Source organism: Vulpes vulpes, chromosome 8 (genome assembly GCF_048418805.1).
Source record: "Vulpes vulpes isolate BD-2025 chromosome 8, VulVul3, whole genome shotgun sequence".
Taxonomy (NCBI): domain Eukaryota; kingdom Metazoa; phylum Chordata; class Mammalia; order Carnivora; family Canidae; genus Vulpes; species Vulpes vulpes.
Genome location: NC_132787.1, coordinates 80,949,097 through 80,973,211, shown reverse-complemented (window position 1 = coordinate 80,973,211; position 24,115 = coordinate 80,949,097). Strand labels below are relative to the sequence as shown.

Sequence of the window (24,115 nt, the reverse complement as noted above, 5' to 3'; positions counted from 1 at the left end):
TGGAAACCAAAAAAAACCCAGAGAATTTATTAAAACCAGGAGTTCTAATTTGACACCATCCCATCTAAATAGCCTGAAAACCTCAATTTAGTTACTATTAACTAAAATAGCCTTTGGAATCAGTGGTCCCTCTAGGTTGACAGACTGAGATTAGAGCTTGATACCTAATAACACCAACTCCAAGAGATTAATGTAGGAACTTGTCAGATATGCTATTAAGGAACTTGAGTTCTAAAAAAAAAAAAGGAACTTGAGTTCTTATCTCACCCAAAGCTCTAATAAAAAGGAATTTTCTAAGTGTATGTATTCTATAGCTAACGATGTTTAAGACTCAAGTAACACCATTAAACTTTGAATGTAGGTCTGTATGAATATGGTTAATATCAAGGTTTACCCCTGAAGCTTAACAGAATATTGATATTGAACACAAATCAAAAATCTAGTTAGAAACATTTTATTTAAATGTGCCAAATAAAAACCCACATTTTCAGACCATAGGATGTTAATACATTCAACAAAAATTTATATTATCTTACTGCTGTGAATTTACAGAGTAATAATCCAGATCCATTTTGATTAGATGGTTGAAATACCCTTCCTAGGTTACACTTTACAGACATCACAAATCCCTTATAATAATGTAAACAAAATAACTTTTCCCTAAAAGGTGAACTTGAGAACTTCAGTCCACTCTCTCAGGACTTGCACTTCTTCGCGGACTTCCTGATGGGGAACGACTAAAAAGAAAAACATTAAGTTCGGAACTGATTAGTATTTACTGAAATTTATTCTATGTACATGTCAAGGGAAAACTCAATTTCAATGAACTCAAAGGTGGCCAAAGGTACTATACACATCAGAGAACAAAAAAATTTTAAGATTTACATATAAATCCTTTCTTCCTGCTTAAGATTAGGTTTAATAGCCTTGCAAAAATTCCAAGTTAAAGAGAACAACTATTTGAATTCTGGGAATTTTTTATCATTAAGTAGCAACTAAGCAAGATAATGCTTTAGCTGTAAGATTTCAACCTAAACATTTTTTTTCCTTCATGTGGGTACCTCATTTACCTATCGTTCCATGTGGAGGAAAAAGCACATTTCTTAACATGAAATTATACAGTTAAAGGTTCACAGGGCAAAACATCTTAATAACCATCTTAACAATTTAATGACTAAATATTCACCAAAAATACAAGCTAATGTTGAAATGGGAAAAGCAATCACCTAAGAAACTTAGTATCTAGTAATACACACACACACACACACACACACACACATATATAGCACCAATTCTCCAAAGAGCTCAAAGCCTGTAAAGTAAGCAGTAAGCAAAACATATTCTGCAGAGGCCACACTTGACAGTTAACACTTGGCAACAAATTATGTAGCTTACCTTCTTTTTGGAGATGGAGATCTGGACTTTGATCGGCTGTCAAAACATGAGAAATTCTATTAAGAAAAAGTACTAACCAATCTCTTTCTTATAATCACAATATCATGAAATGAACCCCCAAGTTGCCCTGAGCTTAAAATTAAAAGGTCAGGCTGCAGTTAAACTGAAAAAGAGCCTACCAGTTTGCAAACAAAAGCCAATCTTCCAACACTGTTCTTCATAAAATGATTGAATTGCTTCATTGTATCACTATTTTTACACTCTGCTTTATGCACAATTATCTCAGAATGCTTCTCTAGGGCTCATCAGTTCTAAGAAGGCCTCTTCATATACCCCAAAGTCAAACTTCTGTCTCACCATAGCTTGACATTTCCTTGTCCAAAAGTCAGCCGTAACAGGCCATGTATAAGTCAAGTTCTAAAGTTTGATATACTAGAGTAAGGTACAGGTAACTGAGTTCCCACTAACCCCTAGACTTAAATTTAACACTTGAAATTTCAACAATTCAAAAACACTTTGAACTCTTTGGATATTGGTGCCATATAACTAGAAAAGCATTAATCAGATTTTTACCCTACCTGCTTCTTGGTCGTGAAAGAGATCTGGATCTTGATCTTGACCTCGACCGAGATCTTAACAAAAAGAAAAACAATTATACCAATTAGTTTATGGGAATAAGCTCCTTAAACATCTACTGAGCACTTGTTAAACTAAGAACAGAGAAACTAAAATTAAGCAAGACACAGGGCACCTGGCTAATTCAGTGGATAGAGTGTATGACTCTTGATTTCAGGATGACTTTGAGTCAGAGACCATGCCAAGTATAAAGATTAAAGAAATTTAAAATCAAGTATTAAAAAAAACCCACAATCTAAGCTCTGGTACCAAAATAAGCAACCACACACTTCAATTATTTAGTTCTATCATACTCCACCACTGGGCTGATTGTCACAGTTCCTGCACAGAGGTACAAAATTCTTAAACAGCGTATAATATCCAAGAGAAAGAAATGGTTTTAAAATTGGTGTGGTTTGGTTTAATTTTATCTTGAATCAAACCAGTATTACACAGATCCCTAAACGGAGATTTCAATTCTTCTGGTAATAAGCTCAGTATAAAATCACAACTGGGGAAGCACATGAGTGGTTCAGCAGTTGAGCATCTACTTCTGGCTCAGGGTCCTGGGATCAAGTCCGCATCAGGCTCCACAGGGAGGCCTGCTTCTCCTTTTGCCTACGTCTCTGCCTCTGATGAATAAGTCTTAAAAAAGAAACTACAAAAAAATGAATTACAACTTGGTCTTAAGACTTTATTCTTAGATCAATAAACTTTCATGGTTCAGGACCATTGATTTGTCACACAAACCAAGTCAAGTTCTAAAATACACACATTGGGGTCCGACAACCAAAGGCATTTATCTAGGCAGAGTCCAGAGCTTTCAAGTGGACCACAAATTTAGAATCCCTGCATTTAGAGATTTTGTGCTATTATTCAACAGTAGTAACTCCCAGTGGCATTCCCTACTAATGACTCAACTGTAGTATTGTCAACTCCTTATTTTACAATCTTATCCATTTCTACCACCTTTAAAAGACTTCTACAAAGGAACAACAACAACAAAAAAGCTAGGATTCTTAGTTATTTTTAACTCCTTACATTTCAGTGTCTCTGGTTAAAAAGCAGGCCACACCCCCCAAATCTACACAATTACTACTCTGAACAACTTTCCAGTCTCATTCATCATTCCAAAAAGGAGAAATTTAGGTGTCATCTTGCTTCTGAATCTCCTCCTGGTTCTAATGGTTCTCTTCTTACCAGAGATCAAGCAACTATCCCCTCTTAGAGGTAGCATCATTTACCTATACAGACATAATCTGTCTGACTTTCGAAAAGCTTTAGGCAACATGTCTACCCAGAGTGTTCACTGGAATGACTTGGGGATTTGTGCTTTGGACCTTCCTCTACCATGGCCTCTCAAACAACCCTTAAAAAAAAAAAATCTTTGAAAAAAAAAAACTTTGATCAGGTTTTTCTTTAACTGTAATTACAGTAATATCCATTTACAAGTCATGTATAAATTCAACTTTTTTTTTAAGATTTGAAAGGCACCCATGGGGGTGGGGGGGTAGGGCAGAGGGAGAAGCAGACTTCACTGAGCAGAGAGCACAACCTAGGACTCAAACCCAGAACCTGGGGATCATGACCTGAGCCAAAGGCAGACACTCGACTGAACCACCCAGACACCCTAAAATTCAACTTTTATATCTCCAAGTATTTTCTGAAGCAATCCATTTCAATTATATCTTTAAGACACTCCTTAATGGTCTTAAAGTGCAGTCATTAAGACGTGACAATCCAAATACAAGTAAGGGAAAGAAAGTGTTACATACTGGAAATACCTCGATCCTTTTATAGAACCAGACCTAGATCGTCTGAGCGAAGCTGATCTTGATCTACGAAGAGAGACAGATCTTGATCGTCGTGGAGATGCTGATCTTGACCTGATAAACAAATCAAAGTTTAAGTCTTAAGTCCAACTAAAGATTAACACTTGTTAAAATTTAAATTAAATATTTCTCACCTCCTTCCCCTGCTCCTGCTGCGTGAGCGGGAGTATCGCCTACCCCTGGATCTTGAATGTGATCTAGATCGTGACCTATTTTTTAAGTCAGAGAAAAACAAAATGTTAGATGGTAACTCGTTTTTAGAGTTTGTGTGCCTCTGCTGAAATCAAATCTCAAAACTATTTAAATTTAGTGTCTCATTTGGTAATAAACTCTGGGCCTATTAGTTGTTTTTTTTTTTTTTTTTTTTTTTTACTACCTAAAAAAAGATTTGTTAAAAGCTGAATTACATCTTAGAATTACATAATATAAAACACTGTAATGTGTATTTAAAATAAACCTTGCAAGTTTGCAGGTCGACCCTCTTTGGCCCATGGTCTAGTAGATCTAGACGATCTAGAAGTATCTATAGCCGATCGCTGCATCTAGATGTTTTCTTCAATCTAACGACGATCAAACTGACAGCCAAATGAGCCAGGTGAGGCTTGATTGACGCAAGAAGATTTTTCTAGTTGGGAATGTGGTCAATCTGGTGTTCCTCTTTCTAAACCGGAGGGGGCCCCAATTGTAAGCCAAATTTACTGTTACGGCGATCACCGTCTCAAATTTTCTGCCCTTTAAAGAATAAGGTGAAGCTAGGTGTAGATGACTCGAGGGGATCTGGCCTCTTATGCTGATCACCTCAAGGTCTAGGAGGATCTTAATTGTCGGATTTGCAAGGCGCCTCAGCATGATATCATAAGGCTCGTGACATTCTGAATCAAGGCGACTGACTCAAACGAAGAAACCTGAAAGGTTTTGACCAGGTTGATTATTAACATATTAACATTTGTTTAATTAAACAAAAATTGTAAAATACACCTGTACAATTAACATTCAAGTTTATAGAAAAATACTAGTTTCTGCCTTGCTAATAAAAAAATTACTCGATTAACTAGTATACCAACCATTCCTTTATTAAAATAAATACCTGCTTCGCCGCCGCCGGCTATAACGATGACAATCATAAGCATAATGTCCCTTTTCGCCACATTCATAGCATCTATCATTGGGATCAAAGGGACGTCGGGCAGGTGGTCTATCAAAACGAGATCTCCGAGGCATGCCTGTTGATAATTCAACTCTCACTCGGGAACCACAAATCACCCTACAAAAAAAGGCAACAAAATTCTAATGCTAAAAAAATAAACAATTCTAGATTTAGAGCTTTCCAACCATTCTTTTCCCTCACAAACTTCAGCTATCTTTATAAACCTTTCCAACTCCACCTTTGTGCCTCCTTCTTATCTTTATCTTAAGTATATAGTCATGATTAGCTACTTAGTCTCCTCTAGACTACAGAATCTACACTTGTCACCTAGCTCACTACTCAATCCACAGGAATGTTCTAATAAACGTCAATTTCATAACCAACTCTTACTTACTTCCCATCCAGGCCTCGCACTGCATCTTCTGCATCTCTAGGATCTTCAAATTCCACAAAGGCAAATCCTGGAGGATTTCTCGCAATCCACACAGTTCTTAAAGGACCATAATAACTGAAAGCCCTTTCTAACTCTCCTTTGCCGGCACCGGTTCCCAGATTACCAACATACACCTTGGTTTCTGTTTAAAAACGCAAATAGAAGAATGAATGTTATGCAAAATTTTGCCTACGTCTGAGTGAATTTTGTGCCCCAAACAGACCATCCGTTAAGATTGTGCCAAGCACGTTCAATGCTTTATCAAGGATTTAATTTAGTCTTAAAGCCAGCGAAGCCCATACATTTCTGAAAAGCCAGGCGTGTGACAAAGTTCTTAACATTCTAATAGGGAAACGACCTCCAAAACAGAAGCAGACACGTGGTAGGATATTCCGAGGCGTGGGGCGGGCTCCGCCCCGGCCCCGCCCCCGAGTCCCGGCAGCCCCCGGCGCGCGGGGAGCGCGCGGGCCGGCAGCGTCGGCGGCGGCGGGCGGGCCCCGGCAGGGGCCGAACCGGGAGAGCGGGGCTGCGCCGGCTCTCGTCCTCCGCGGCAACCGCCCGAGGCGCAGGCTCGCCCAAGACTCCAGCTCCCCGCCCCAGAGCCATAAACCGCGCTCGAAAGAGCTAAAAGAGAAAAGAAACCAGCCGCCAGACGAAAAGATTAGGTCTCCATTCCCACTCAATTCGACCGACTGCCTGACGAGAATGCGCAGCTCGAAGCTGCCCCACTTCTGTTCAGTCTCAAATCCATCCTTGCTTTTAAGGCTGCGACCCGATCTGTCTGCTAAAGTGGCGGGAAAGCGCCAAGGAAATGCGCCACCATGGTCGTCAATGTGCGCAAAATGGCAGCCGGGAGCGGGGGGGTGGGGGGCAGGCGGGCGGCTTCAAGGAGGGCAACGGGGAAACCGTGATCGTGGGCCTGCCGTGGGCTGTGGTGGAGACGAAAACGCCCGAGAAGGAATACGGAACCCACCCCAGCCTTGCACCCGCCACCCCCCGGCTGCCTCCGATACCCCGCCCCCGCGGCCTCCGGCTTCGTATGGTGTACGCCGAGGCCGCCATTACGCACGCGGAATAACCGTCTCCCAACCGCCGCGCCAACCCCACGGCCTCGCAGTACTCACTGCATCCACAGCAACGCCCCTCACTGGGCCCTGGCCTCTTACCTCCTCCGTACCGCCCGTAACGCGACATGATGCTGGCCCGCGAGCTCGGCGCTTTCAGCTCGCAGTGCCCAGGGAGCGAGGAATACAAAAGCAGCGAAACCCAGTGAGTGGCCAACGGTCCCGGCGGCACTACGAGGAAGAGTCTGGGTTCGCGCTTATATACGCGGCGGCGGCTTCTCTCTGCGCATGCGTCATTTCGACGTTCTGCGCGGCACAAAGGAGCTGGGCGGAAACAGCGGAGGGGCGGCGCGGAGGGAACTGAAGAGGCTGAGACGCTGGGAACGGGCGGAGGGATACGTTTCCATGGGAACGCCAGACCTCGCCGGTAAACCCGTGGACTTCCCCGCCGCGTCCCGCCCCCTCCCCTCCCCCTTATCCTTCCTTCTCCCTCCCCCTTTTATTCCCCCCCAGTCTAGGAACCCTCAGCTCTGGTAGTCTCACTACAGGTACACTACACCGGCCTTACGAAAGGCTGTAAAATTTAACCGCTGATGTTGCAGCTGTCGCCGCCTTTCTGCTGGGGGACCTGGCTTAGACTGCTGCTCAGTCGTCTCCGGGGCTCATCAGAGGTAATCGGGAGTTTGGCCAGGGTGAGAGCTGCGCAAACCCCTCCATTCTGAGTAGTGGTCACTGCGCCCTGGGCCTCAAAAGGAGTGCGGTGCCCAGGGACTGCACCGACCCTCCGGCCGCTTCAGAACCAGTTTTCACCCACACCGTATGAGTTCTTGGACTCTGGGGCACAGAGGAATAGAGTTGTATTTCGTTTTACGGTTATATTGAAATTGTGCAAAGCCCCTAAATCCTTAAAGCATTCTAGCTAGTGGCAGTTATGAAATTATTTGCATTTGAAGCCCAGATTTATTTGTGCTTTCTTTCTAGTGCTTTCTGCTTTGAATTGTAGTAACACATCTCATCCACTAATACTCCTATCCTGAGGACTGGGACTTTAAGTCGTCTTCGAGTAACAGCCTTGCTGCTCAGCCAAACTCTATAGAAAATAAATGTAAACCCTTTCTTTAGATAGAATTGCTTAACATAAGTTCTGATTGTATTTTTATTAGGTATAGTTGACATACAATGTTATATTCATTTCACATGTACAGCATAGTGTTTCAACAATTCTTTGCATTACTGGATGTTCGCCCTAAGTGTAGTCACCACCTGTCACGCATACAACATTTTTACAGTATTATTGACTATATTTCCAATGCTATACTTTTCAGATTTGATTTTATACAATGTATTTTCCAAATGCCAAGTCTACAAATACAGATTTAACTCCTTTTTCACCAGCTACAAAAAAAAAAAGACATTACACCATAAATAATAAATACTTGGAATATTTGAGTTGGAATTGTTTCACATAAAAGATGTAATCATTAGCTATTTGTATCTCTATGTTTTTCATCTGTAACTTCACGTGATGTATTTGGATGTGTGATACAGACTATGGAAGACAGGAGATTTAGTTGGTGAATAAAATATGGATCCTCTCTTGACAATGCTACAAATTTATATATGTATTTTTTTTCAGATTTATCAAATTATAGAAAGAATACATCCATTGCAAGAAAATTCTAGCAAGAAAATAGAAGTTCTATAGAATGTTATATTTATTCTCCTTTAGTTTTATTGATTGTGTTTTCTACTTAATTGGGTTCTTCTCACAGGATTAAATGATAAAGATCTTTTTATATACTCCCTCGAAGACTGGGTATCAATTCTGTAAAGGCTCACTAATTTGACTTTCTTCTATTAAGAAATTATGGGGGCGCCTGGGTGGCTCTGTCTGTTAAGCATCCAACTCTTGATAGACGCCCCACCTCAGGCTCCAAGCTGGGTGAGAAGCCTGCTTAAGACTCTCTCCCTCCACCCCATCCCCGCCTCTCAAAAAAAAAAAAAAAATTTATGAAAAGTGTTGTTGCACAAAGCACAGGTAACTTATTGGAAGATAGTACTTATTATACTATTAGGCCTCAATACATGTTTTTTTTGTCTCTGAATACAAAGTTTATTGTACTAAGGAGAATTCTGAAGGATGTCATACTATAAAAAATATGAAAAGAAGCAATTTTCCAACTTACACAACTGCTTTCAAGAACATTAAAGGAAAAGTGATAAACCCTGCCTGGCTTGCCTTCCTCTCTAGGAAATAGGTGCTTTGATAAGCTAACTACATGTTATTTATCTGTATTAGAAAAGGGCCAATTCTAGGCTGAGCTTTGCTATCCTAGGTACCATGAAAAAACAATAGTTCTGAATGGTATTTCCATACACTAGTCTACTGAACACTCTAAGAACACATAACCGATTCTTTTCACTAAATGTCAATCCAAATCAGGGAGATAGTATTGTACAGAATACTTTTATTTCCACTGATTCTTTTGAAATCAGTTTCAGCCACATAAATTTCTGCCTATAGGATTATGTGTTAAATTAAGATCATTTTCCCAGATTCAATTGGAATATAAAAGGTACTTTATTCAACGAATATTCTAAGATTTCCTAATATGAAATTTTAAGTAATTCTTAAGATATCACTTTTTTTTTTTTTTTTTTTTTTTTTTAGAATTTATTCATTTGAGAGAGAGAGAGAAAGAGAGAAAGAGATCAGGGGGAAGGATAGAGGGAGAGGGAGAAGCTGACTCCTGACCTAGCAGGAAACCTGATGCCAGGCTTGATCCCAGGACTCCAGGATCATGACCTGAGCCAAAGGCAGACACTTAACCAACTGAGCCACCCAGGAGGCCCTGTATTACTGTTGTTAAATAATATTGATTATATTATTAATTTATGAGAGGGTGGGTTAATTCTTAATCCTTTTACAGCAGCTTTCGAAATTTATCTGCATTTCCTAAATTGAGTTTTTCCAGAGAGGCATTAAAGGAAAAGTTCACCCTTTCTCTTATTTTCTATTCCATTTTAGTTTCACTTTTTTTTTTTTTTAAGATTTTATTTATTTATTCATGAGAGACACACAGGGAGAGAGAGAGAGAGAGAGGCAGAGACACAGGCAGAGGGATAAGCAGGCTCCATGCAGGGATCCCGATGTGGGACTCAACCCTGGGACCCCAGGATCATGCCCTGAGCCAAAGGCAGATGCTCAGCCACTGAGCCACTCAGGCATCACAAGAGTACCTTTCTTTAAAAAGCAAATAGAAACCTATTCCCAAGCCAATGATAAATGGATACATATACTGTGACTCAGATAAGTTTAGACTTCATAAGAAAGAAATGGTTTGAAACACATAGAGAAACAAGGAATTTTATTAAATCATTAGTCTAACCACCTCATTTTTCAAATGAGACTAAGACCTAGAATTGTAACATGGTGAGTGCAGTGGTACCCAAATCTTGCTATGAAGACTGTCAGAACTTTGATAAAAACATCTCCAATTCCAGGGATGCTGGGGTGGCTCAGTGGTTGAGTGCCGGGATCAAGTCACACATCAGGCTCCCTGCACGGAGCCTGCTTCTCCCTCTGCCTATGTCTCTGTCTCTCTGTATGTGTTTCTTATGAATAAATAAATAAAACCTTGAAAAAAAATCTCCAGTTCCAGAAAAATAGTTACTACTGCCAACCACTCTTTCTTGGGAAGAACCATCTTTTATTCTGTGAATATGTCACATTTATTTATTTATTCATTTATCTTTTTTTTATCTTATTTTTTTAATGTTCCTCTGCCTCCCCCCCTTTTTTAGGTGGTTCTTTTTTTAAATTTAAATTCAATTTGCCAACATATAGTGCTGCCCCTTTTAATGAAAGGATGCTAACAGTAATTTTTTTAAAATCTCATGTTTTCTTTTAAGTTTGTTTGTTTTTAATAATCTCTACACCCAACGTGGAACTCAAACCCACCACCCTGAGATCAAAAGTCAGCATGCTTCTCTGACTGAGCCAACTAGGCACTCCTCTTCATGTTTTCTTGATAGAAAAAGTTTGTACCCTCCATCCTCCAGTATTTTTCAGATCTACCTAGTTCCCCAAATCCAAGACTGTGGAATCTCTAGTTAAGAACCAAGTCTGATAGGGTGCCTAGCTAGCTCAGTCAGTAGAACCTCTGACTCTGGATCTCAGGATCTTGACTTCAAGCCCCACTTTGGGCATACAGCTTACTTAAAAAAAAAAAAAAAAAAAAAAAAAAAAAGACTTCACCCAGTAAAACGTAGGAAAAAAAAACCCCACAGAAACAGACAAGAAAAAAGGCCCCCCAACGAAAAAATTGTCTGTCCTTACTAAAAATGCAAATTAAAACAACATGCTATTTTTGTCGGGAATGCAGTTAAATTGGCAATTATATACACTAAATATTTGAGGGTCAATTTAGCAATAGGTTGTTTCCTTTTTTTTTTTTTTTAAGATTTTATTTATTTATTCATGAGAGAAACATAGAGAAAGAGTCAGAGACACAGGCAGAGGGAGAAGCAGGCTCCATGCAGGGAGCCTGATGTGGGACTTAATCCTGGGACCCCAGGTTCACACCCTGAGCCGAAGGTGGCGCTTAAACTGCTGAGCCCCGAGCTGCCCTAGGTTGTTTCGTGAATTAAACACTTTTATATCCTATGCACTGCCCCCTGCACACACACACAAACTTTAGAATATATAAAATTTAATTATTCAAAAATATCCTTTAACTTTTCACTAATTCAAATATAACATTTATAATTAGTATGTAATTTTTTAATTTTATTTTTAAATTTTAACTAGGCTCCATGCCCAATATGGGGCTTTAACTCATGACCCTGATCAAGACTCACAGGGTCACATGACTGAGCCAGCCAGGCACCCCAATTAGTATATAATTTTGAGATAGTACTGGGTATGGGCACCTTTATGACTGTTCTTTTTTTGGAAAAACAGTCCCAGCAATTTTCACCTCATTGGTATGGAGTATGATTCCCCACAGTCCATAATCACTGTCTCAATCTGTGGTTACAGCCATATTCCAACATGAATATGGTGAACTGGAAAAAGTATTGAGTTCAGAAGTAAGGCAACATATGTTCCCATCTTTATTACTAAATAATTATTTAAATATGTTACAAACTTTCTGGGCCTCATTTTTCTCATATCAAAAGAGGTTTCTAGCCTCCAATTATCTTACTAATGTTAGTATTTGCTGAGTATTTACTATGTGCCAGACACTATACTAAGTGTTTTACATATGTTAACTCTTTTTTCACTTTAAAATAAAAGCAAACTGCTCTTTTTTTTTTAAGATTTTATTTATTTATTCATGAGAGACACAGAGAGAGAGAGAGGCAGAGACATGGTAGAGGGAGAAGCAGGGAGCCCAACGCGGGCGTGCGACTCAACCCTGGGACTCCAGGATCACGCTCTGGGGTGAAGACAGGCGCTAAACCTCTGAGCCACGCAGGGATTCCCCGTTTGTTAGTTTGTTTTTAAGATTTTTAAATTTTTATTTATTCATGATAGACACACAGAAAGAGGCAGAGACATAGGTAGAGGGAGAAGCAGGCTCCCTGCAGGGAGCCCAGTGTGGGACTCGATCCCAGATCCTGGGATCACGCCCTGAGCCAAAGGCAGATGCTCAACCACGGAGCCATCTAGGTGTCCCCAAGCTGCTCATTTTTTAACAGACCTCTGTCCCTTTCCTTATGCTATTCTTATCCTTATAATATTAATATTCCTTGACTGTTCCTGTGAACAATCCTACCTATGAAAGTCCTACTCATAGTTAAAAGCTTAGCTTAAATATATCACTTCCTAGAATCAGAGAAGTTAAATGATTTGCCCAAGGCCTTCCACCTACCTCTTTGATGAATATAGTCTGAGTTCATGAAAAGAGCAATGACCTGGGACTTAGAAGACTTGAAATTGAATACTGTCTCTGCAATTTACTGCTTGGTTTTAGACAAATCACTTAAATGTTTTAGACATTGATTGTTTCATGTGTATTCATTCATGTAATATACATTCAAGTATACTTTGAAAAATGATTCAAAGCTAATAATACAATTCAAAATTTTGAGTTATTTTGGACAGCAATGTTGTATGTTCTTCTGTACTTAGCTAAATTATTCCACTGGATTATACGGATAAGGTTATTAAGTATCCAGGGGTGCCTAGGTGGCTCAGTTAGTTAAGCATCTGCCTTTGTCTCAGGTCATGATCTCGGGGTCTTGGGATTGGGCTCCATGTTGGGCTCTCTGCTCAGCAGGGAGTCAGCTTCTCCCTCTCCCTCTGTGATCTCTCTCTCTCTCTCAAATAAATAAAATCTTTTTTATTTTTATTTTTTTTAAAGATTTTATTTATTTATCCATGAGAGACACAGAGAGAGAGAGAGAGAGGCAGAGACACAGGCAGAGGTAGAAGCAGGCTCCATGCAGGGAGCCCAACATGGGACTCGATCCCGAGTCTCCAGGATCAGGCCCTGGGCCGAAGGCGGTGCTAAACCGCAGAGCCACCGGGGCTGCCCAATAAAATCTTTTTAAAAAGATTATTAATTATCCGTGTAATATTAAATTCAGAATGCAAAAACTTTCTTAAGTTATAAAAATAATTTACTTTTGCTATAGAAAGTAGAAAATATAGAAAGCAGAATGAAAAAAACAACAATAATCCTACATGGCTTAACTTTCCCAATAAAATATGTCATGTTCACTGCTATAGATAAATAATTGCCAAATAATCCTACATGGCTTAACTTTCCCAATAAAATATGTCATGTTCACTGCTATAGATAAATAATTGCCAAATGACGTCTTTTAAAAGAAAGAGGTTTGGGGAGCCTGGCTGGCTCAGGCAGAAAAACATGTGCCTCCTGATCTTTGGGTTGTGAATTTGAGCCCCACATTGGATGTAGAGATTAAATAAATTTTTAAAAATTAAGAAATAAGATTAAATAAATAAGTTAGCTCATGTTATACTGTTGACTATGACTGCCAGCTCTGCAGTCCAACCATCTGGGTTTGAATCCTGTTCTCTGTACATACATCAACTCTGATTTTGGGCAAGTCACTTAACTTCACTTAGACTCAGTTTCCCCATACATAAAAGAGAAATGACAATAATACCCACTTCATCCAGTTGTGAGAATTACATGAAATAAGCATGCAAAACTATTATAGGCTTTTCCCCTCCCTGAATATAAGTAACATATTGATTGTGGAAATTATAAATAGTACAAATACCAGGCTGTGAATTTTGTGAGGGCAAAATTAGGGTCCAACTCTATTTCATTAACTAGGTTATGCCTATTTCATAGCATAGTCCTTATATAGTAGGTGCTCAATATTTACTGAATGTTGTTAAATAAAGAATATACTGGGATCCCTGGGTGGCTCAGTGGTTTGGCGCCTGCCTTCGGCCCAGGGCGCAATCCTGGAGTCCTGGGATCGAGTCCCACATTGGGCTCCCTGCATGGAGCCTGCTTCTCCCTCCTGTGTCTCTGCCTCTCTCTCTCTATCATGAATAAATAAATAAAATCTTAAAAAAAAAAGAATATAAATGTTATCCATAATCCCACCACTCAGATATAATCATTATAATCTGAAATTTATAGTTCCAATTTTTACCTATGCATATATCACTTCTTTGGAAAAAAATCATATCATATAGTTTTGTAAAAACCTTCTCTTTTTACTTAGTATATGTGATGGTTAATTTTACGAGTCAACATGACTGGTCCACAGGACCAGACATTTGGCCAAATATTATTCTGGATGTGTTTGTGAGGGTGTTTGAATGAGATTAACATTTGAATCAGTAGTAAGCAGTACTGAGTAAAGCAGATTGACTCCCCTATTGTGGATGGACCTCATCCAATTAATTGAAGACCTGAATAGAACAGAACAAAAGACTGAGCAAGATAGAATTCCTCCTGTGTGACTGTCTGAGCCAGAACATCAGTCTTTTCCTGCCTTAGGACTCTACTTGAAAAATTGGCTCTTCCTGGATTTTGAGCCTGCTGGCTTTCAGATTAGAATTTATACCATGGGGTCTCCTGGGTCTGCAGTTTGCCAATTATAGATCTTGAGACTCCTCAGCCTCCAGATCTGCATGAGCCAATTCCTTATTTTATGTATTATTTTGTATATATCTGGCATTGGTTATGCTTCTCTGGAGAACCCCAACTAATACAGTACATTCTACCATAAACAATTTCTTAAGTCATTAAATAGTCTACAACATTATAATGTTTGCGATAGTATTCCATCAGTATCCACTGTTGTAAGAAATTTAGATTTTCATTTTTGTATTATAAATAATGCTGAAGTGTATATACCTTCTGTAGATATTTTTATACATCCCTGATTATAACCTTAGGATAATTCCATAAGTAAAATTACTTGGTCAAAGAGTATTAAAAAAAAAATTAAATGTTGGGGCACATGGGTGGCCTAGTCAGTTAAGCAACTGATTTTTGCCTTCAGCTCAGGTCATGATTTCAGGGTCATGGGATTAAGCCCCACAACAAACACAACAAGCCCCACGTTGAGCCCCATCTCAAACCCCATATTGAGCCCCCATCCCGCTCCATGCTCAGAGAAGAGTCTGCTTGGTATTCTCACCCTCTCCCTTTGTCCCTCCCCCCCACAATAAATAGATCATTTAAAAAAATGTAAAAGCTTTTAAAATATGTTGCCAAATAGCTCTCCAAAATGGTTGCACCCACCAACAAGTCCACAAAGGTATTTGGTTTTCTGCACCTTCATTAACACTGGATGAATTTTTTTAATCTGCCAAATTTCATTTTTAAGATGGAGATATTTTTAAATTTTTCATTTTATTATTTATAATGAGATTCAACATTATGCTTATTGGTAATTAATTTATTTACATCCTTTGTTGATTTTTCTGTTGGGGTGTTTTTCCTAGCTTAGTGATCTCTAGGAACTCTTACTATATTAAGGACACCAATTCTTTGTAGTATTCATTGTTACATTTTTTAGTATCATAGTTTTAAAAGTAAAAGGATTACTTCATCTTGAATTTATCCTAGTATATGTAAATTGAAAACTGTCATAGCCATTTAATAAATGCTAATTTAGTTTGATGACTAAGTGCCAGTCATTATACTTGATGAAGATATATATAAAAGATGCAAAAAAAAGACCAATGTTTAAAAATATATATATATATTTTATACCAGCAAGTGCTGGTATAGAGGTAAGGTAAAAACCTCTATAAACCTCTTCCCTTTACCTTGGGAAGGTAAGCCGCTTCCATTCTTGAGGTTCTCTGTCCTCCCCACACCCCCGCTGCGGTTGGGGATGCACAAGGCATCATGGGAATACATAGGATGTTCACTTATCTTAGTCTGAAAGAAGAGATCAAGAGATTCTCACATCTTCTATATCTCTCCTCAAATGTCACCTTATTAGGGAGGCCTTCTCTGACTACCCTACATAAAATACCAAGTACCTTACACCCCATCACTCTCTAAATTTCTTATTCTGTCTTAATCTGTTTTAGTCTTCCTCATAGCATATATCAACTGCTGACATGTTGTTTATTCATTTGTGTTTTCCTCCACATCACAACATCCTTCTCCCTGCCAAGAATGCCCCTCCCCTAAGAAAACCAATTCCATGGTAGCCAGGTCTTTATTTTGTTCATTGCTGTATCCCTAGCACCAAGAATAGTGCTCAGTATATTGAAGGGGCTCAATTCAATCTGTATTAAATGAATAACAGAAAGGAAGGCTCTTCTCTGTTAGTGTAAGAGGTTTTTCTCATCTCATCTAAGGCTTTCCTCCCCACATTTGTGCTCTGTATCCCTCTCTGCTTCCTCTCTATCTTACTCAAGCCCCTACTCGACTGATCTTCCTGGCTCAGTATTAGTGCTCCCTAATCCATTCTTACTAGACTGATATTTTTTAAATTTTAATTGTTTATTTATTTATTTTTTTTAAAAAAAATTTTTTTTATTTATTTATGATAGTCACACACAGAGAGAGAGAGAGGTAGAGACACAGGCAGAGGGAGAAGCAGGCTCCATGCGCTGGGAGCCCGATGTGGGATTCGATCCCGGGTCTCCAGGATCGCGCCCTGGGCCAAAGGCAGGCGCCAAACTGCTGCGCCACCCAGGGATCCCTAAATTTTAATTGTTTAAAACATTTTATTTTGTTGAGAGAGAGGGAGGGAACATGAGGGGCAGAGGGAGAAGCAGACTCCCCGTTGAGGAGGGAGCCTGATGTGAGTCTTGATCCCAGAACTCTGGGATCGTGACCTGAGCCAAAGGCAGATGTTTAACTGACTGAGCCACCCATGTGCCCCTGATCCTTAAAAAACAAAACAAAACAAAAACAAAGAGATTACATTTTTAAGTAATCTCTACACCCAATGTGGAGCTTGAATTTACAACCCCGAGATCAAGAGTCACATGCTCTACCAATGGAGCAAGTCAGGCACCCTGCTAGAGTGATCTTTTAAAAGTAGACAAGTGGACAGAGGTGAAGAGGACATCTCAGACAGAACATTTTAAGCAAAAGAATGATAAAATGACTCCACTTCTATTGCCAAAAGCTATGAAACTCCTCAGACAGCAGTCTGCATCCCAAACGTCATTTAAAACAATTTGGCAAAAAAAAAAAAAATTTAAAAAAATAAAACAATTTGGCAAGCACCTGCTATATGCCAGGATATGAGGGGATTTGTATAAAATAATATATTGAGTATTTACGCTATATGCCAGGTACTGTTGGACTGCTTTCCATATATTATAGTATATGGACTGCTTTCCATATATTAATCTACCTAATTCTCCCAACCACTCTTTGGTAGAAGTATTATTATTCCCTATTTGCAGATGAGAAACAGAAGCACAGTAAAGGGAAGCAAGTGGAGAATGAGGATTCAAACCTAAGCAGTCTAACTTAACAGTTTGTGCATTTTACCATATCATACCATTTTACTGTATTATAACCTCATTAAAGAAGAATGTCCAGGGTGATTTGGAGGACAACAGAGAGGTACTGCATTCAACAAAGTAGATCTGACAGGATTTGGTCACTGATGGATATGGGAGGAGAAAAAAAAAAAGAGAGAGATCTAGTGTGGATGATAGTACTAATCATCTAAAGAGAGAATACAAGAGTTAGAGGAGGAAGATATAGTCTTAAGGGTCTATAAATAACATGCCTTTTCCTGTCTGAGTTCAGAACCAATGGAATATAGATGCAAGAGTCAGGCCGAAGGACCCCAAAGTTGATTTTTGATTAAGTTGACAGTTACTGTGGTTTCAGATGTGATGAGCTGCCAGGACGCCTGGGTGGCTCAGTAGCTGAGCATCTGCCCTTCGGTTTAGGGTGTGATCTCAGAGTCCCGTATCGGGCTTGCACAGGGAGCCTGCTTCTCCCTCTGCCTATGTCTCTGTGTCTCTCATGAATATATAAATAAAATCTTAAAAAAAAAAAAAAAAAAGACGTGATGTGCTGCCAACTGGGCTCACCGATGCTTCACCCCCTAATTAAACCTTTGCCCATCTGGTCCCAGGCACAGGTAGAGAGCAGAAAACAAACTCTTTCTGGTTGTTGGTTTCAGGCCAATTCCAAAAGGAGGAATTCAGAAGGCATAGAGCAATACTCTTCCAGGTCTTTTTATCAGCTCCCAGCCAGAAGTCAGCCCAGAGTATTCCTCTAGCAGAAAAGTCCCCTTATGGGAACATTAAGAGCAAGGGATTGGGGGGATAGGAGAAATAGGGAGAAGCTGGTAAAAGAATACAAACTTTCAGTTACAAGATGAATGAGATCTAAGTATCTAATATATGACATGGTGGCTATAGTTGATAACATTGTATTGTATAATTGAAATTTGCAGAAAGTAGAAAAATGTTCTTATCACCCCTAGACCATCATGTTATATACTTTAAATATCTTACAGTTTTGGGCAGCCCTGGTGGCGCAGCGGTTTAGCGCCGCCGGTAGCCCAGGGTGTGATCCTGGAGACCCTGGGTTGAGTCCCACGTCAGGCTCTCTGTATGATGCCTGCTTCTCCCTCTGCCTGTGTCTCTGCCTCTCTCTCTGTCTCTATGAATAAATAAATTTAAAAAAAAATCTTACAGTTTTGTCAATTTTTTCTCAGTGAAACTGAGTGGGAGGGCAGAGAATAGAGAGTGTATCAATTATACAAAAAGAAAAAAAAATTTCTTAAAGGGAATAAGCCTTCCCCCATGAACATTTCTGAAAATGTGTATTATTGCTGAAAGAACTCTTTGTTTATAAAGGATTTACTTCACATGTTTTCTATATATTACAAATGATTTGAATTTCTCAGAAATACCTCTTCTGAGTAAATAAAATTCTTTCTCTCCCCTCCCCATCTTGTCTGCCATAGATGAGAATATCCTAATGCTGCACCCACACTATTAGTTTGTCTGCCTCCGTTGTAACAGCGACACCTCAGGCTGTAGAAGAAGTGAGCTCAGTTGGGAGAGCAGGAGCTACCCTCATTGCGGCCACATCACTCCCTGTCAGATACTGCCCATCTCTAAAGTAAGGAAGCAAATATGTCACTTACTCTAAGTAAAAGAGAAAATGATAAGGAGAATGACTTTACATCATTTACTCTAAGTAAGGCAGAAAGTGATGAGGATAAATTTGAAGATGCCTATGAAACTATCCCTGTGGCAACAACAATGAATCTAATGTCTTCCTTAGAAGAATGCACAACTGGATTGTATTTATTTCTAAATAATAGATTCTCAGAGGCCATAGATCTTATTCATCCATGGTCAAAAAACAGTATATACCATGCTCTAATTTATAATATCCTTATGGTTGTTAAGGCCATCTTGACTTTTGATCCACTGGATATACAGATTGGAATGACTACCACAAAGGAAGCTTTGAAAACCTGCAATGGTTTCCGAAGAAAATCTAGGATGACAAGTTTTTCTCATCTAGTGAGTAAACAGGGAATAAAGGCTATCAAAGAAGAGGAATTGCATGCAGAAGTCTGCTATGCTGAGTGCTTGATTCTGAAATCCACTGTAACATTTATACAAGACGACAGTATGTTTGCTTTCTTTAAAAGTGCAATCAACATCGGGTTAAGTTATCAAATATACAAAGACTGTCAACAAGTATTAACACAGATACCTAGCAACCAGAGCAAAACCTACAGACATCTGGTTGGAGGAGTAAAATTTGGACTTGGAGCATTCAATCTGATATTATCACTTGTGCCACCAAAGACCCTTAAACTACTCAATATTGTTGGATATTCTGGTGATAGAGACGTGGGCTTGACTTTGCTTTATGAGAGTGCATCTGAATCCCATATAAACAATATCTTAAGTGTTCTGACTCTACTCTTTTATTACAGTTATATCTATGTAGCTTTTGGTGTTGAAAAGGGTCACAGTTCTGCTATAGAGGACCTCTTCCTAATCTACCTCCAGAAATTTCCAAACTGTGTCATACTTAAATTTTTTCATGCACGTTTTAGTATGCTGAAAGGAAATTTTGAAAATGCACAGTTAGTATTAGAGCAATGCATTTTTATTCAAAATGAATGGAAGCAGGTTCATCACCTCTGTTATTGGGAACTCATGTGGTGCCATGTTTTTCTGCGGAATTGGAAGCAGGCTTACCACTATGCTGACCTACTGTCTCATAACAGCAGGTGGTCCAAGGCAATATATGTATACAGTAAAGCTATGCTACTCGCCTTGCTTCCTTCTGAGTCTGTCAAATCAGAGAGTGAGGACCTAAACTCTCTCTTCTTAAAAGTGGATAGCCTGAGAATCAAAATTTTAGGAACTTCTGTGCCAATAGAAAAGTTTGTTGCTGAGAAGGGCCAGCGCTATGGCACTACTACAGGCTGGTTTACTGCACAGCCCATCCTGGAATTCATTTACGCCTGGAGTGGTTTCCGAGTCATGAGTAAAAAACTAGACCTTATTTCAAGCTGGCTATCAATAATTAATAGAGGAGAAGACCTTTTACGAGAAAATCCAAATAAAGAGTATGGCACAGATGACATAAGTTTGTTAAATTTACTGAAAGGTCTATGCCTGAAACATTTAGGCAGATATTCGACAGCTGAGCATTACTTTAATCGTGTCATTCAAAAGGAGAAGTTGTTAAAATATGACCACTATTTGGTGCCATACACTTATTACGAACTAGGAATTCTTCACTACCTAAAAGGAGATTATGAGAGTGCAACAAAAAACCTAGACAACATAAAAAACTACAAAGACTATTCCATGGAAGCCCGATTACAGTTTAGGACTCACGTAGCTCTTGAACAAATAGCTAAAGAAAAGCGATGGTTTTGACACAAAGTGTGATTTTGTTTATTATGAGTGAAGTATCTGCAATCAGCAAGGTAATTAGCAGTTAAAAAATTATTTCTTTGTTGAAGAAATCCAAGAAGAGGCAGCTGCTAAGAATCTAATCAGTAACAAGAAAGGAATTGGCCATTACTTTTCCCTCTTTCCCTCTCCTTACCTATAAAATGGAATGTCTTAGACTGGCAAATGGAGTGATGCACATTTTCTTGAAAAAGAAAAGGCAAATAATGTACAGTTGACCCTTGAACAACACAGAGATTATGGGTGCTGACCCATGTGCAGTCAAAAATCTGTGTATAACTTTTGACTCCCCAAAAACTTAACCACTAGTAGCCTACTGTTGACTAGAAGCATTATCAATAACAAAAACTGTCAATTAACATATATTTTGTGTGTTGCATGTATTACACACTGTTTTTATAATAAAGTAAGCTAGAGAAAAATTATTAAGAAAATCATAAAATACGTTTATAGTACACAGTACCATATCAAAAAAAGTCCATGTATAAGTGAACCCACATAATTCAAACCCATGTTGTTCAAGGGCCAACTGCACATTATAAAATCTACTCTCTCTTCTATGTTATGAATTTTTCTATTATGTTAGATAACATTTTCAAAAACTCAAAAAATATTTTTTAACATCTCACTTGATTATATATATACACTTGCAAATAAAATAGGAAAAGTAGCTACACCAGGAATCCCAGTGCCCTATAAATGTTTTTACCGTTAAAAGAAAGAAAAAACCCCTTAAGGTCTTACTGACATTTCAAAACAATGATGTACCAAACAGCATGGACTCTGAATAGTTTTCTCTTTTATAGTAAATTCTATTGGCTTTTTATACCAGAGAAGATATTTTTCCCCACGTTTACTTTACCTTTCGCCAGTAGTCTATTTTACCTTTTTCACTAGGAAGCTCAAATAGGGGTCTATAATTTGTCACAGGGTAGAAAAGAAAAGGCCCCCCTTACACACACACACAAGCAAACCCTTTGTAGAGAAGTGGAAGAAGCCAGGGAGGATATTCACTAGGCAGGAAAAGAGAAAAGACTAGGCCCATGGAGGCTTGAATTACTGCTGGCCTTCCCTTAGCGACCCTCCCTAGGGTGTTAAGAAGTGACAACATAATTAAACCCTTGCATCTATCCAGTTGCCATTGTTAGCGAGCTAACCTGAGAGTAAACGGCAGCTGTACGAATGGGATATTGCTTTACCTGCCTTGGGGGTAAAATCAGTACCTAGACTATTTAATTTCCAGACCATTAAATCTGGCTGGGTGTATCCTCCCTTGGAAAGTCACCCTTGGAAACAGACCTTGCTGGGAAAGTCTGGTTTGCTAAAACAGGTGAGTGAAACACGTTATGTTAATGTTTTGGGCATCCAAGCAATTGACTGGATCACAATGAGGAGCTAGGATTTCAGATTTAAAATGCTTTACTTTGAAAAGCACATTTCTCCTTAACTAAAAATAGACTGTCAGGTGAAGACCTGTGCTTAAGTTTTCTCCATTATTTAATCAGTAGGGTAAAGTGGTTAGGAGGGCAGGCTCTGGGCTGGTGGCCTGGATTGGTACCCCTGCTCCCACATTAGCTAGCCATATGCTCTTGGGCCTCTGCGCCTCAGTGTCCCCTGGCTATAAAGCAGGGATAATAGATCCTAGTTGTTCATGTTTTTTTCTGGGTTAATTAAGATTGAGTTAATACACATGTATTATTACTACTACTCTTCTTACTAATAGTAAGAAGAAGAAGAATACATTGTTACCCAGTGCAGAAGATTTAAATTATTTCCTCAGAAAAAGCAAAGGTGCCCTTGTTACTGCTTTGCCAATCTGAAGCTTGACCTGTTACTTTGCTTTTTCTATTTTAGTTGATCTTGGTCACTTATGAAATAAGTAACTGCCTAAATTGGGCAGCCCAGGTGACTCAGTGGTTTAGTGCCGCCTTCGGCCCAGGGCGTGATCCTGGGGTCCCAGGATCGAGTCCCATGTCAGGCTCCCTGCATGGAGCCTGCTTCTCCCTCTGTCTGTGCCTCCCTCCCTCTCTCTCTCTCTGTTTCTCATGAATAAATAAATAATAAAATCTTTAAAAAAAAAACCATTAAAAAAAAAAAAGAAACTGCCTAAATTATGGTTTTGTGTTTTGTCCCAGCTTCTTCCAATGAAGAGTAAATTTATTAATTGGTTAAATAAACACATGTCGAATGCCTATCATTTGCAGCACTGAACAGGGTATTTAGGATATAAAGTATGTTCTCTCTCCTGAGGGCTTTATTAGGGAGACAAGTTAGAAGAGGATTTTGTTGGGGTGGCAACACTAAAAACAGTTGCTTAGACAGGTAGGAATTTGTCTCAAACACAAGAAATCTGAAGGTAGATAGCTCAGGTCTGGTATGGCTCTTATTTTTCTGCTTGGCATGCCAGTCTTCTCATGCTTTTCTCCTTACACAGTGGAAAGAGACTACCTCATCTCTGGGCCTTATGTCCAAACCAGGCAAGCTGGAAGAGGAATGGTTAAGGAGCAAAAAAGGCTTTCTCCTTCTGAGGAGGCTTTGCCTTTTTATTTCAGAACGGACCAGGAATTTCCATATATATCTCATTGGCCAGGAATCTTCATATGGCCACTTCTACCTGCAAGGGAAGCTGAAGATTGAGTTGGAGCTTTCCAGCCTCATTAGGAGGTCGTGAAAAAGGACTGTTAAGTGACCCAAACCCACAGTAACTGCCACAACACATATGTAAATTAGAAGACTACAGAATGGTATAAGAAGGGTACAGCTGAAAAGGGAACAAGGCAACAATGAGATCAAGGAATCACCTGGAGAAGACTCTGGGGCTCCAACAGGAAATCTTGAAATTGGCATTTCCTTGGTGAAATTGCTATTCATAGCCCTGCTTTCTTACCCTTAACTGCCCAAGGGTTGACTAGACACATCAGGGCTGATTCTTACCAGTCAGATTCACAAGAGATTAAGATATAATTTGCTTTGCTAATTTATTTTTTTATACTAGGGACTATTCCAGAGTTGCAAACTCAGTTTCCTGTGGGATCAGGCAGTTAATGTAAACAATATAAAGCAGATGAACGGAAAAACAATAAGGGTGGTAGAAACTAGCTGTGAAGAAGACAGAGGAAACCCATCTAAAAGCTTTCAAATTAAAAAATAATAATTTTAAAAGATTTTAAACTGTGCAGATATTAAACTATCTGCACGTCCCGATTGGATGCCTAATTTGTGATTGCTGGTCTATTCATTCTT

At 39.3% G+C, this 24,115-nt stretch overlaps 2 protein-coding genes across 10 annotated transcripts; one reads left to right on the top strand and one right to left on the bottom strand.

Annotated features, from left to right (window-relative positions):
* Positions 1-438: 438 nt before the first annotated feature.
* On the bottom strand, positions 439-6,722 carry SRSF7 (serine and arginine rich splicing factor 7). Of its 4 annotated transcripts, none has more exons than XM_026018927.2 (8): positions 6,589-6,722; positions 5,384-5,564; positions 4,930-5,106; positions 3,977-4,051; positions 3,786-3,896; positions 1,974-2,027; positions 1,396-1,431; positions 439-737 (listed from the first exon to the last, which is right to left on the bottom strand). In XM_026018927.2, the coding sequence occupies exons 1-8, from the start codon at positions 6,614-6,616 to the stop codon at positions 683-685; spliced, it is 717 nt and encodes a 238-aa protein (XP_025874712.1). In that variant the 5' UTR covers positions 6,617-6,722; the 3' UTR covers positions 439-682. The 4 variants fall into 4 exon arrangements, with proteins under 4 accessions (XP_025874712.1, XP_025874713.1, XP_025874714.1 ...); XM_026018928.2 differs by having other exon boundaries at positions 3,795-3,896; XM_026018929.2 differs by lacking the exon at positions 1,396-1,431.
* On the top strand, positions 5,966-22,983 carry LOC112935273 (tetratricopeptide repeat protein 39B-like). 6 transcript variants are annotated; one of them, XM_072767264.1, is made up of 2 exons: positions 5,966-6,913; positions 18,889-22,983. In XM_072767264.1, the coding sequence occupies exon 1, from the start codon at positions 6,128-6,130 to the stop codon at positions 6,848-6,850; it is 723 nt and encodes a 240-aa protein (XP_072623365.1). In that variant the 5' UTR covers positions 5,966-6,127; the 3' UTR covers positions 6,851-6,913; positions 18,889-22,983. The 6 variants fall into 6 exon arrangements, with proteins under 6 accessions (XP_072623365.1, XP_072623364.1, XP_072623366.1 ...); XM_072767263.1 differs by having other exon boundaries at positions 5,966-7,157; XM_072767265.1 differs by lacking the exon at positions 18,889-22,983 and adding an exon at positions 7,035-7,144.
* The last annotated feature ends 1,132 nt before the right edge of the window (positions 22,984-24,115 follow it).